We start from the raw sequence: 13,600 nt of genomic DNA on the forward strand, positions 1-13,600 counted from the left end.
AGCCACCCTGCCGCTGCCACGAACGCTCGGAGCACGAGGGCGACAAAAAGCACATGACGGCAGACAGGCTCCGGGGCTTTTCCGCTTTTCCTTTTTGCACAAAACAGAACATTTATTCAAGTGTTCTCCAGCACAGAGTACATCAGCAAAGGAGCCTTTCCTTCTCAGAGTGTCCTGGGCACAAATGGAAAGAAAAACAAGCCAAAAAGGCAAAGGATGGGATGGAGGCGGAACGGAGAGACTTTCTAACATCTGCGGCACCATGGACCTTTTAATTATTTTTATAAAACAGCTATGTCACCAGCAATACTTACACAGAGATACAACAGCCTGCCCGGCGGGGGTGGAGAGCTGGGCCTCCCACCCCCCCACACACACTTCCCACCCCTGGCATAGCAGAACCATACTCTGAAATGTACATTATTTATTTGTCAATAAATATAGAAGCAACCCTAAAAAAAAAGGGAGAGAGGCGGGGGGAAAGCGGCAGAAAGGATGGCGCATCCCAAAATCATCCTAGCAAAGAAAAGTAAAGTGAGGGGGGGGGGTGTTGCTGGGTGCAGGGGGGGGCGATCAGCGGCATGGAATGTCGGGAAGGCGGCAGCGACGGCTGGAGAGCAGGGAACGTGGCCGAGCTCTTCCCAGGATCTTGACAAGATTTATTTCTTCAGCATGAATACATGATTTCCCACAAACAGTAAAAGCGTCTCAGCTACTTCAATGCCTAGGCTAAAACACATGAAATCTTTCCTTAAAGGTTTCAAGTACAAAGTTAAAATGCCTTTTTTTCTTTTTTTTAATAATAATATATAAGAGTAAAATAATAGAGCTCTTTTAAAACTCCACTACAAGAAAACAAAAAAAACAGTCATTGTCCAGACAGCAGACTTAAGTTAACAATAGAGATTTGTGATAAAAGAGGGATTTTTTTTTAGCACCTTAGTTGCCCCCATATCCTTCTGTGGTCGACAAAGGAATTCAGGCAAGGGGGGGGGGGCAGTCCGGTTGCTCCGCTTTTCAGTCTAGGGCTCTGCAACCTGGCGGGAGGGGGGCCTCTTTATCACAAGAGAAGACCAGAGTCAAGCCGGTCCCTAAAGCCACCCCCCCATCCTCCCCCCCCATCTTCCTCTCGCCCCCCCGGGGGGAAGCAGGTGGATTCTGTAGCAGACAGCAAAACAGATCCAAGACAAATACAGCGGGACGCCTTGGAGGGGGGGAGTTGGGGGGCTGAAAAGACAAAACAGACAGGAGGTTTTCCCGAGAGGCCACTTCCAGTTTGGGGAGGGGTCTGGGGTGGGGGGAGTTCCATGAAGCTGGGCTGCTCAGAAAGAGGTCTGCCAGGCAGACCTAAGGGAGGGGGCAGCAATTGGGGAATACAGCCATTAGCTGCTGAATTTGGGGGTGGTGGCCAGCCCCCCCCCACTGAGCCAACAGTCGCTGGAAGGAAGGCTCTGTGGGGAGGGTCCGCTGCCCCCCTCCCCACCTTCGATTCTCCGCCAAGATAAGCTTCCCTGGTCAGGGGCTGGGAGCGCTCCCTGGGCTCCCTTTGGCCCGGGTGGGAAGCCCCCCCAAAGGGACAGGTCATGGCCGGGAGGGGGCTCCAGGCGTCCCGCATAGCACCAAAGAAGTTAGACTAAAATAATCCCCAAGGCGGCCCCCTCCTTCCCTCTCCCACCCCCGTGGGGGCCATCAAAGTGCCACCTGCCTGGGGGGTCGGGAGAGGGAGATACCCGCCTGCTCACCTGCCAGGGAGGCAGCTGGGAGCGGGTCCTGCCAGACAGCCCCCTCCAGTGCCCCCCCTCCCTTGGCTTCCCCATCGGGTCCTGAGCGAGACCCCAGCACCTTTCACAGTTTGAGGGGAAGGGAGAGGAGGCCCCCGCCTGCCTGCCAGCTCCCCGGTTAGCACCGAGACCAGAGAGCACCCCTGCCAGCTGCAACTGCTTCACCCACTGGGGGGGGAGAAGTGGGGGGGCCCCGGCAGTCTCCCGCAGACCGGCCCCCCTGCTCCTGAGCGTTTCCTCAGCACCAAGCCGCTGCCTCCGAGAGCACCATGAACGCAGGGAAGACGGCGGGGGGGGGGGGGGCAGAGGCAGAGGCGGGGGGCAGCAGGGGACCCCCAACCCGGCTCCCCGTTAGCACCAAGGGCTTCGGGCCCTGCTGGGAGCCCTCCCCACAAGCGGAAGGGAGAAGCAGCCTCCCAGGCCGCGCCCCAAGGGGCGTCCGGGGTGGGGGGGTGGGGGGCGAAGCTGGCCGCTCTCTGCACCCCCCCTGCCCCAAAGGACTAAAGTGCACACAATTGCCAAGGGAGGCAGAGCCCAGGGACCCCGCCGCCCTCTGCGCAAGGACCCTGGGAGGAGCTGCCCCTCAACCCTGTATTTGGAGGGTGGGGGGGGCCTTGCAAAGGGTGGGTTGGGGGGGCCAGCCGGGGGGGGGGGAACGGGTAGCACAGCCGGAGCCTGTTCAAGCAAAACAGGAGCCCTGCCGTTCACATCAGCCGCGGGTGGAAGGGGGCAGCAGCGGCACGGACCCCCCCCCAAAGCCTCCCGTGCTTGCGGAGAAATGGGGAGGGGCGGGCGGCAAAGGGCACCCCCTTTATCTACCTCCCTCCCCTCACGGACCCCCCCCCCCACTGCTGAGCCTGCGGTTCCAGGGGCAGAAATGGAGGAAAGAAAGACCTCAGCTGAGTCGAGCGCCCGGTCTGCCCGCTGGGGAGGACACCCAGGGGGCCCCCCCTTGTGAGAAAGCACCAGTTTACGTGGGGGCCACTATTTGGGACACTGCAGAGGGTGGGTGGGTGGGGCCCCTGGCCTGAGGGTTGCCTTTTGCAGGGGGGGGGGAAAGCATTATTGCATGACACCCAGGGCAGAGAGCGGCACCCGCCCTTCCTAGCCCGCCTGCCCTCCCTATCTGAGAAGCCCCCCCCCGGGGGCCAGCACACAGAGCCCCCCCCTTAAGCTGCCACGGGTGCGCCCTCTCCCTTGATGTAGAAGCACCATTTTGAAAGTCAGTTGTACAGCAGTAACAGTACCTTTTTTTATATATATATAGACATTTCTCTCACGTAACTCTCACATATATATAAACTGTAAACAAGAGGTAAGAGCGGCTGTAGGAGCTGGACTGGTCAAGGTCTCCGGCCTGGTAGGCACCCAAATACTGTGGGGAGGGGGGGCAGGGTGGGAGGGGGTGGGGAGGGAGGGGCGGACAGCTTCCGGGCCTGCGCCCCCACCCTCCACCGCAGGAATGGCGCTGGTAGACGTGAGGAGGCCCCCCCCGGCACCTCCCTTTGTGCTCCTCGACTGAGCAGGGGCGAAGATGTCGCCCCAAGGCCCGCTCAGCTCTGGGCTCTCCTCCTCCGTTGCGGAGGCTGGCAGGGGGGGGCACACGCCCGTGGGCGCCCGGACAGCCGGGCTCCGTGCCCGGGGCTCAGCCGAGGAGAGGCGGAAACCCATCGGACGAGGCGAAGCCGTCCAGAAAGAGCAGGAAATTGAAGGGTCACCAACAGAAAAGGGGGGCCGGTCAGTTGGTCTGGGGCGGTTTGACCCAGGGAGAAGATGGGCGGGTGGTAGACCCTCCCGTGGGTGGGGGGGCCCGTCCTCTCCCTCCCTCCCTCCCTCTTGCCCACCAGCCACCACCACCTCCTCCTCTCTGGTGCCCCTTTTCTTCTGTTCGGGGGGGGGGGGTTGTGTTTGAGACGCCTCCTCCTCCTCCTCCTCTGCTTTGCCAGTTCCGAGGGCGGGTGTCTCTTTAGACGCAGGCAAAGTACTCCTTCAGGGGGGCAAAGAGGTGGCGGATCACTGGCACACTCCAGGAGCGACCCAGGAGTCTCTGCCTCGCCAGGCGGCTCATGTTCGAGACGTCGGTGTAGTGGACCGGGAAGCCAAAGACCCTGCGGGGAAAGAAAGTGGGGGGGGGGCAGTCAGCACCAGCGTGGCAGCAGGCCCCGGAGGCATAGCTGCCAACTTTTCCCTTTTCTTGCGAGGAACCCTATTTTGAATAAGGGGATTTCCCTTAAAAAAAGGGCAACGTTGACAGCTATGCACATGCGCAGGGAGCCAGGACTCCAGCCAGCCAGCCCCCCATTCCCGCCCCGCACTTTCAGGAGTGTAGTGATCAGGTGGGATTGCTATGAGGAATTATAACATATATAGAGTAAGCCATCTGTGTCAGCAATGAAAGCATTGCATTGACTGGGTCTAAACTATTTTGATATGATTCTTGACCAATCCACACCTCTGCATCCCTGTTCCATTTCTCTTTCTTGACCAGTCACGTACACTGCGCCAGGCAGGCATCCTGGGTCATCAGAGACAGTGGGCAGTTTCTTTGATGTAGCTTTTCTGATATGTTAATCTTAGGATGTTACTCTTAGGGCCAGGAAACAGGTCTCACCTGAAGGTGATAATGATCGCTGTCTTCCTGGCCATCCTTCTTATCATGTGTATTGATTGTTTATGACCTCCGGGTTTGCTGAATGCACTCCTTTGTAGTTTTCATTTATTTACCCCCAAAATATGCGTGCTTAACTAGTGTTTGTAGTGTAACTTTGTCCCCACGTGGGGTTTGTTGAAATGCTCAGAAGAAATCTGATTGGTTCTTAGGAACACACTGTAAAAAGTTCTTTTGTGAATAAAACGACCTGGGCTGAGGGGTAGAGGGACCAACATTATTATAGGCACCCTTCCCAGAGTCTTGCTGGTTCAAGCCTCTGTGTGTATTCTTATTCATCAGAGTTCAATCCTTCCTTTGCTTTGGGAATGCCTCAAGTGGGAAGGGAGGGCAGGCACCCACCTCTCCATCTCGGTGCACCACAGAATGTCTTCCTTCTCGTTCATGAAGACGGGGAAATGCTGGTCTTTGCCTTGCTTGATGGAGTTGGAGCGAGTGGTGATGGTTCGCACTTTGCTGAACTGGGCGGGAGCACAGAGGGCGGAGGCAAGGTCAGCCGGGGGGGGGCTGCGGGACGTCCACCCTGCCCCCCTCCCCCGTCCCAGCCCATGAAGCGGGCGCCTCACCTCCCCCAGCCCCCGCTTTGCCTGACCTCCCTGCCCTTCCTCAGCAGGGGACTCCTGTTGCCCCCAACTCTGACTGGCAACTGCAGGGGGCACTGGCAGCTTCAGCAGAATCAGATACCCTTGGCTTCTTCTCATAAGGATAGAAGGAGGAGCTGCTGGATCAGGCCTGTGGCCCTTCAAATTCTCACAGAGGGAAACCCGCAAGTGGGAATCGGACACAAGGGCAACTCTGCCCTCGAACTGGGCTCCAGGGGCCACATGGCTGCCTTGGACTGTGGAGACAGAGCAGGAGCCTCTCACAGCCCTCTCCTCCTCCAGGAACTGGTCTGGTTCTCTTTGAAAGCCAGTAAATTTCCGAGCACAACACAAAGTGTTGGTGCCGACCTTTAAAGCCCTAAACGGCCTTGGTCCAGTATATCTGAAGGAACGTCTCCACCCCCATTGTTCTGCCCAGACACTGAGGTCCAGTGCCAAGGGCCTTCTGGTGGTTCCCTCCCTGCGAGAAGCCAAGTTACAGGGAACCAGGCAGAGGGCCTTCTCGGTGGTGGTGCCCGCCCTGTGGAACTCCCTCCCACCAGATGTCAAGGAGATAAAGAATGACACTACTTTTAAGACATCTGAAGGCAGCCCTGTTCAGGGAAGTTTTTAATGTGTGGCATTTTAATGTATTTTTAAGCCAGCCAGATGGGCGGGGTACAAATAATAAATTATTATTATATTATTATTATTATATCCAGGTGGGTGGCCTTCCCTGCCTGTGAGGTCCGAACACTTGGCAACTCCTGCCTTCCTTCCTTCCTTCCTCAACTAGAGGCCCTTTCCCTTCCCTGCACTCACCTTGGCTATCCTGCCATGCTCCAGACACTCCTGCAGTTCCAACTTATCATTCACAGTTGAAGCCAACGGCCTGCAGGGGAAACAGACAACTGATCAGCCCAGAACAGGGATCCCGGGAGCCTCAAGGCCCCTCCCTGCAAGACCCCCACCTCCTGGGCCTCACACCTTCGCCCCCCAAGCCCCCTCCTCACAGATGTAAGCCAGAGGAGCTGGCAAGCGGGCTCAAGTTTTAATCCATTATTATTATTATTATTATTATTATTATTATTATTATTATTATTATTAATTTCCTCTCTGTCCCAAAGCAGGCAGGGTTCTGGCAGGACCTCACCGCTTCCTTGGCACGGGCGGGTTTCTGGGTGCTGGCGCCAGACCTCTGACCAACCTGTTCATGCCGGGCAGGTTCCCCCAGAAGTAGCGGGCTCTGTGCGCTGCCGAGACCTCTTTGGCATCGATCATCACTGGGTTGGACTGCAGCCGAGAGAGAAGGGGGGAGGAGGAAGGCGTCAAGGGGCGGGCAGGGCGAAGGGCTGCCCTCCCCCCCGGTCAGGCCCTCCAGACCTTTCCGGCGAGTGCCTGCCCCTGCTCGTGCCTTTGGGGAAGGGGCAGAGCTCAGTGGCGCAGCTCCCGCCTTGCCCGCAGAACGGGCATCTCCAGGGCAGGCCTGAAGCTCTGGAAAGCCACTGATGCCAGCCAGTGCAGTAGAAGGCAGCTTCTGATGCCCCTGTGCCAGCCCTGTCCTGCCCACCGGAGGGCCTCACTGAGCAGAAGGCGCCCTGTGGTTTAATCTAGAACCAAATGAGATTCCTGCCTCACAGGGGATTGTGCTAGATGACCCTCGGTGCCCCTTCCCTATCTGTGGATTCCCCGAGATTACATCCTATATTACATCCTTTGCTCTCTTTCCAATCGACCTCCCCTTCAGCAAATCTCTATTTGCTGGCTGGCAAGAACATATTTCTTACTGCACAGGCTGCAAAATTTGCCTTGGCTGCAAGTAAGTTGAGAGCTGGGCACCAAGACAAGTATCATAAGGGGGAGCGAGAGAAATGGAGTGCTTAACTTATGCAGGTGTGTTTTTCGCATTTTTGTATGTTTGCTTTGCTGCTGTTGCTGCTGCTGTTGTTCTGTTTTAAATCAATTATTTGTATTCTGTGCATTGTGACCAATTGTGACGGCTTATTGCTTTCAGCAATAAAGATTTCATTCATTCATTCAATGCCCTGATCATGGGTAGGCAAACTAAGGCCTGGGGGCCGGATCTGGCCCAATCGCCTTCTCAATCCGGCCCCCAGACGGCCCGGGAATCAGTGTGTTTTTACATGAGTAGAAAGTGTGCTTTTATTTAAAATGCATCTCTGGGTAATTTGTGGGGCATAGGAATTTGTTCATTTTTTTCTTTTTCAAAATATAGTCCGGCCCCCCACAAGGTCTGAGGGACAGTGGACCGGCCCCCTGCTCAAAAGGTTTGCTGACCCCTGGCCCTGTCTGACAACCCCACCCTGATTCAATCCTGGAACAGACCATTCAGCTTCTCAGCCTCATTTCTGACCTGGCTGTCGTGTTCACCCCTGGGGTGCTAACATTCTGGATTCACTTAGAAGAGAGAGAGGCTGCCAGATGTTGCCCCCTCCCTCAGAAGCTGCCCCCTTCCCAAAACCCCGACAGCCAGCAGGAACAATAGACAGGGATGACAGGAGGTCAACATTGAGACCCCAATTTCCCTGCAAGGAAATTGCACCTACATGGTTCTGCCCCTCCTCATTTAATCCCAACAACCCTGCCAGGTAGGATAGGCTGAGAGCCACCTGCTGAGCGTTTCCTGGAAGAGTGGGGGATTTGAACCTGGTGCTCTGCCACTCTAACCGCTAGGCAAGACTGCTTTTTAAGCACTGGCATATGCAAGATGAGCCCTGGAAACACTCAGGTGCCCTCTGGTGGCAGGAGGAACTCCCTGCGCCTGGAGCACAGCAGAGGCGCAGGCAGGTTGTGCCTTTGGTCCTGTTCTGGCTGCTTTGGCTCAGATCCGGCCCGTTCCCCCAGGCTGCTCCTCCCTCTCCCGCCCAGGGAGATTCAGGAACTTTCAGAGGGCGGGCAAGGAGGAAAGAGCGCTGCCTGCCCACCCACCCGCTGCCCACCCTCTCACCTCCAGGAAGCGAGAGATGTCTCTCTTGTCGCTGACGCCCATCGCCACCACGTTCTCAAAGAGCCAGAAAAAGGGCCGCTCGTCTCCCTCCTTGGGCCGGGCCTCGTGCAGCAGCCGGTAGAACTCAAAGAAGAGTCGGCCCGTGCCCTCTGGGGTGGGAGGGGAGGAAGACCGCCATGAACAGGGGCGCAAACCCAAGACCAGCCCACAAGACACAAAAGCTCCCTTGGCAAGCCCTTCTGGCCCCACGCTCCAGGGCGATTAAGGGCGTCCCCCTAGGCAAGGGAAGGGAAGGTAAAGGAACCCCTGGGCAGTTAGGTCCAGTCAAAGGCACTATGGGGCTGTGGTGCTCATCTCGCTTTCAGGCCGAGGGAGCCGGCGTTTGTCCACAGACAGTATTCCAGGTCATGTGGACAGCAGGACTAAACAGTTTCTGCTGCAACAGGGCACTGTGACGCAAGCCAGAGTGCATGCAAATGCAGTTTACCTTCCCGTCGCAATGGTACCTATTTTATCTACTTGCACTGGCATGCTTTTGAACTGCTAGGTTGGCAGGAGCTGGGACAGAGCAACAGGAGCTCACCCCGTCGCGGGGATTCGAACCGCCGACCTTCTGGATGGCAAGCCCAAGAGGCTCAGTGGTTTAGACCACAGCGCCACCATCACTAGACAAAGGAAGACCCTAACCCTGGGGTCACAGCTATCAGTGACACAGATGATTTAAACGGCTTTGAGGTAGTTGGGAATGTTTAGCCTGGAGAAGATATGTCAAATATGTCAAGGGCCATCAAATGGAAAAGTGAACTAGCTTGTTTTCTCCAGCTCTGGAGGGGAGGACTCGAACCCATGGCTTCAAGTAACAAGAAAGGAGATTTCAACTAAACATCAGGAAGAACTTTCTGACAGCAAGAGCTGTTCAATAGTGGATCGGTCTCCCTTGGGAGGTTGTGAATTCTCCTTCCTTGGAGGTTTCTAAGCAAAGGTTGGAGGGCCATCTGTTATGGATGCTCTAGCCGAGATTCCTGCATTGCGGGGCATTGGACTAGATCAGGCCTTCCTCAACTTGGGTCTCCAGCTGTTTTTGGACCACAACTCCCATCATCCCTAGCGAGTAGGACCAACAGAATAGAATAGAATAGAATTTATTATTTATACCCCGCCCATCTGGCTGGGCTTCCCCAGCCACTCTGGGCGGCTTTCAACACAGTATTAAAATACAGTGGTCTGTTAAACATTAAAAGCTTCCCTAAACAGGGCAGCCTTCAGATGTCTTCCAAAAGTCTGGTAGCCTCATGTTATGTTTGCTTCAGGTTGCGCGTTTTCAGATTGCGTCCCGCGGCAACCCAGAAGTAGCGGAAAGGGTTATTTCCGGGTTTCGCCGCTCGCGCATGTGCAGAAGTGCAAAATGACGTCACGCACATGCACAGAAGCGGCAACCCGCGCATGCACAGATGCAAGTTGCGTTCTTCTCAGGTTGCGAACGGGCCTCCGGAACGGATCCCATTTGCAACCAGAGCTCCCACTGTAAAACTTCAAACATTAAAAACTTCCCTAAACAGGGCTGCCTTCAGATGTCTTCTAAAAGTCAAGATAGTTGTTTATTTCTTGACATCTGGTGGGAGGGCGTTCCACAGGGCGGGTGCCACCACTGAGAAGGCCCTCTGCCTGGTTCCCTGTAACTTGGCTTCTCGCAATGAGGGAACCGCCAGAAGGCCCTCGGCGCTGGACCCAGGTGTCCGGAGTGGAGACGCTCCTTCAGGTATACTGGGCTGAGGCCATTTTGGGCTTTCAAGGTCAGCACAAACACTCTGAATTGTGCTCGGAAACGTACTGGGAGCCAGTGTAGGTATTTCAATGATGAGGGAGGAGGGGAACTGTAGTCCAAAAACAGCTGGAGACCCAAGTTTCGGAAAGGCTGGACCCAATGACCCAACCTGACGATTCTATGACTGCATGAGCCCCGGCAGGGACCGGGATGGGGGGGCACCTACCGTAAAGGCCTTTCCTGGCGGGGTTGACGATGGAGAGGTCGTTGCAGGGGCTGCCTCCAATCACCAGGTCGAAGGGCCCCCACTCCTGTATCTGCAGTGCGGAAGGAGGCGGGAGCGTCAGAGGCGGGAGGGGCGCCCCCTGGGGCTGGGGTCCTGGGCCAGCGACACAGAGGGAGGGGAAGCCGCCCTCCCCCCCTCCCCAGAGCTCCACGTACGTGTTTCTGCGTGACATTGCGGACGTCCCCAACATACATGATCTTGCCCTGGTGCCGCACCATCCCAACCGTGATGGAGTCCTCGCACACCTCCGAGGCGATGTAGCGGTCCACCTGAATGCCCAGGTCCTTCAGCACCAGGAGACCTGGAGGGAGGAGGGGGGAGAGTCACAGCTGCGCAAGGGGGGGGGTCTGCACCCCAACACGGCCCTCGCTTCCGGGAGAGGGGCTGGGCTCACCTGTGGCAATGCCGTCAAAGAGCGAGAGCACCCGGATGGGCTTCCTCTTCTCGGCAGGGACCGGCGGGTAAACCTTTGGTGGGTCCTGCCAAGATGCAAAGAGAGACGGCGTTGGGGTGGGCGAGAGAGGAAGGCGGGTGTGTGTGTGACAGGGCTGCAGGCCGGCAACTCAGGCGGGGGGTTGTGTCCCGGGGATTTGCGTGACGGGGCAAATCTGTGCAAAGTCAAGACCCCCGGAATTCCCCAGTGGAGGGAAGGTCGTGCAAGATCTCATGGGAGATCTCATGGGGTCAACGGAGATCTTGCAAGCCAACCAATGCCTCTACATAGCTCCATGCTTCTTTTGGACATCGGGATATATCCAGTACCTTGGTTCTCAAACGCCTTGGTACTCAAACAACTTGGAACCCAAAGTTCCAAGTGTTCCAGTTTGTGAACTTTTTTCAGAAGCCGAACGTGCTCCATTTTGAGTGTTACACTGAGGTCTGTCTGTTTTTACTATTTATTTTGCACTTTTTGTGGCTTTTTTTGTTTTGTTTTTGTGACTGTGTGGAACCCAGTTCAGCTACTGATTGATCGATTGTGTAACTGCAGTACATTGTTTATTGCTTTCATTTTATGGATCAATGGTCTTGTTCGATAGTGATAATCAAGTTAAAGTGCTGTTTTAGGGGTTGTTTTTCAAAGTCTGGAACGGATCGATCCATTTAGCATACATTCCTATGGGAAAGCACGCCTTGGTTTTGGAATGCTTTGGTTTTGGAACAGACTTCTGGAACGGATTAAGTCTGAGAACCAAGGTACCACTGTATTGCCATGTTTAGCTGGTGATATATTGCAATGCTGAAAGCCAGATCTTGCCCAGCCCAAATTCAGGATTTCCTTTCCCATAGAATGCAACTGGATTTCTACATATGCATATAGCTAAGGTGATGGAATGCCATTCTACAAGCATTTAACTGCCATGAGACCTCTGGGTATATATAGGGCAGTGTATAAATTCAATCAATCAATAATTAAATTAAAGTAAATAAAATAATAATAATAATAACAATAACAACAACAACAACAACAACAACAACAACAACAGAAGCTCATGCAATTTATAGGCCTGGAGCTCCCCTTGTGTGGCTTCCCTGCCGCTGCTGCTGTGCCTTGAGCATTACAACGGAATAAATCCACTCTTGCGCTCAGGCGCAGGGCCACTGGCCGGGCAAGACAAGCGGCTCCCCAGAGGACACAGTAGAGGGCAAGGGCCAAGGTGTCTCCTGCCGCCTCCTGAACCGTCCTGGCAAAAGGGCACCCAAGACCCGCCTTATCCCCCCCCCCCGCCCCGAACTTACAAACTCTTGGTCGTGGTTGTTGGCGAAAAACATCTGGAGGCGCGAGGGCCAGTCTTCCCGCCGCCGGAGCAGGCCGTAGATGCCTTTGTGGCCGCACATGTAGCAGTTCCAGGGGTCTTCCTTGATGGCCGCCTGGGCAGCGCCAGGGCCCACCAGCAAGTCCACGCACTCCACGCAAAAGCACCTGCGGGCAGAGTCCAGCCATCAGCGCTCCGGCCCAGCAGGACGAGGGAGGGAGGGATTCCGGACTCTGGCAGTCTAACCCCCGCCCCTGCCTCCCCCCGGCTTGCTCCACTGCCTGTGGGATCACCCTGGCACTGACTGGCAGGGGTCCCTCCCAGGCCTAGCCCAACCCAAACCCAACTGCTGGGCGAATCTTTCCTTATCCCTAGCCTGAATGTTGGAAGAATCGGGGCAAATAAGAGAAAGCCCTTCTTCATGCAGCGCCTCGTTAAACTGTGGAACTCCATCCCACATGAGGAAGCAATGGACTCCCAGCTTGGATGGATTTCAAAGAGGAGGGGACAAATTCATGGAGGTGGAGGAGGAGGAGGAGAGGGCTATTGATGGCTCCAACCAGGATGGCTCTGCTCTGCCTCCATAGTCAAAGTGAATAATGTTTCTGAATTCCAGCTGCTGAAAACGGCAGGAGGAGAGAGTTGCTCTTGGGCTCGGATCCTGCCTGTGGCTTTCCCTTTGGGGCGTCTGCTTGGGCCATGGGGCTAGTCCAGCAAGCGCTTTTTGCGGTCTGGTTCCCAGCCTGCTTCTGCGTGATCCTGAATGGTGTAACTGTGCCCCTGAAGGACCAGGTGCGCAGCCTGGGAGTCATTCTGGACTCACAGCTGTCCATGGAGGTGCAGGTTAATTCTGTGTCCAGGGCAGCTGTCTATCAGCTCCATCTGGTACGCAGGATGAGACCCTACCTGCCCACAGACTGGCCAGAGTGGTGCATGCTCTGGTTATCTCCCGCTTGGACTACTGCCATGCGCTCTACGTAGGGCTACCTTTGAAGGTGACCCAGAAACTACAACTAATCCAGAATGCGGCAGCCAAACTGGTAACTGGGAGCAGCCGCCAAGACCACATAACACTGGTCCTGAAAGACCTACACTGGCTCCCAGTACGTTTCCGAGCGCAATTCAAAGTGTTGGTGCTGACCTTTAAAGCCCTAAACGGCCTCGGTCCTGTATACCTGAAGGAGCGTCTCCACCCCCATCGTTCTGCCCGGACGCTGAGGTCCAGTACTGAGGGCCTTCTGGCAGTTCCCTCACTGCAAGAAGCGAAGCTACAGGGAACCAGGCAGAGGGCCTTCTCGGTAGTGGCGCCCACCCTGTGGAAAGCCCTCCCTTCAGATGTGAAGGAAATAAACAACTATCCTACTTTTAAAACATCCGAAGGCATCCCTGTTGAGGGAAGCTTGCCTGTAACCTCACTACTCACAGGGAGGGAACCGCCAAAAGGCCCTCGGAGCTGGATCTCAGGGTGTAATAATAATACCTGGCTGAGGCAATGGGAGGTGTCTTCTAGTGGGTCCCCTGGCCTTAGGGAGGGCCACCAGCTGGGGGGGGGGAGCAGACAGGTGTGGACCCCTCCCCCTTGGCCCTCCCCCATTCTTTGGCTCACCTGCAGCAGTTGTTGTTGCCACACATGAGGACTTCGCGGCCCCCACAGCAGATGGTGCAGTAGGACTGGTAGCCGTCGTCGTCATACTGGTAAGCGCATTCCAAAAAGCAGTTCTGTTGGGGGGGGGGGACAAGAGGAGAGAGAAGTGAGGGGGCCTTCTTGGCGCCGACGGTGAGCTGCGATTGTTGCCT

The 13,600-nt window shown here is 55.8% G+C and overlaps 1 protein-coding gene across 6 annotated transcripts in view; it reads right to left on the reverse strand.

The window, feature by feature from the left end:
- Positions 1-239: 239 nt before the first annotated feature.
- DNMT3A (DNA methyltransferase 3 alpha) overlaps positions 240-13,600 on the reverse strand; it is an 84,413-nt gene continuing 71,052 nt past the window's right edge. For 3 of the 6 annotated variants that reach the window (XM_077926703.1, XM_077926702.1, XM_077926704.1), the window contains 10 exons: positions 13,410-13,522; positions 11,787-11,970; positions 10,444-10,528; positions 10,205-10,350; positions 9,990-10,080; positions 7,999-8,147; positions 6,238-6,323; positions 5,853-5,922; positions 4,792-4,910; positions 240-3,889 (listed from right to left, as the gene is read on the reverse strand). In XM_077926703.1, coding sequence (XP_077782829.1) covers positions 3,748-3,889; positions 4,792-4,910; positions 5,853-5,922; positions 6,238-6,323; positions 7,999-8,147; positions 9,990-10,080; positions 10,205-10,350; positions 10,444-10,528; positions 11,787-11,970; positions 13,410-13,522 — 1,185 coding nt within the window. In that variant the 3' untranslated portion in view covers positions 240-3,747. Of the gene's footprint in view, positions 3,890-4,791; positions 4,911-5,852; positions 5,923-6,183; positions 6,324-7,998; positions 8,148-9,989; positions 10,081-10,204; positions 10,351-10,443; positions 10,529-11,786; positions 11,971-13,409; positions 13,523-13,600 lie in introns of all 6 variants that reach the window. The other 3 variants (XM_028725319.2, XM_028725320.2, XM_077926701.1) reach the window with 1 other exon arrangement.

This window comes from Podarcis muralis, chromosome 3 (genome assembly GCF_964188315.1).
Source record: "Podarcis muralis chromosome 3, rPodMur119.hap1.1, whole genome shotgun sequence".
NCBI classification, from domain to species: Eukaryota; Metazoa; Chordata; class Lepidosauria; order Squamata; family Lacertidae; genus Podarcis; species Podarcis muralis.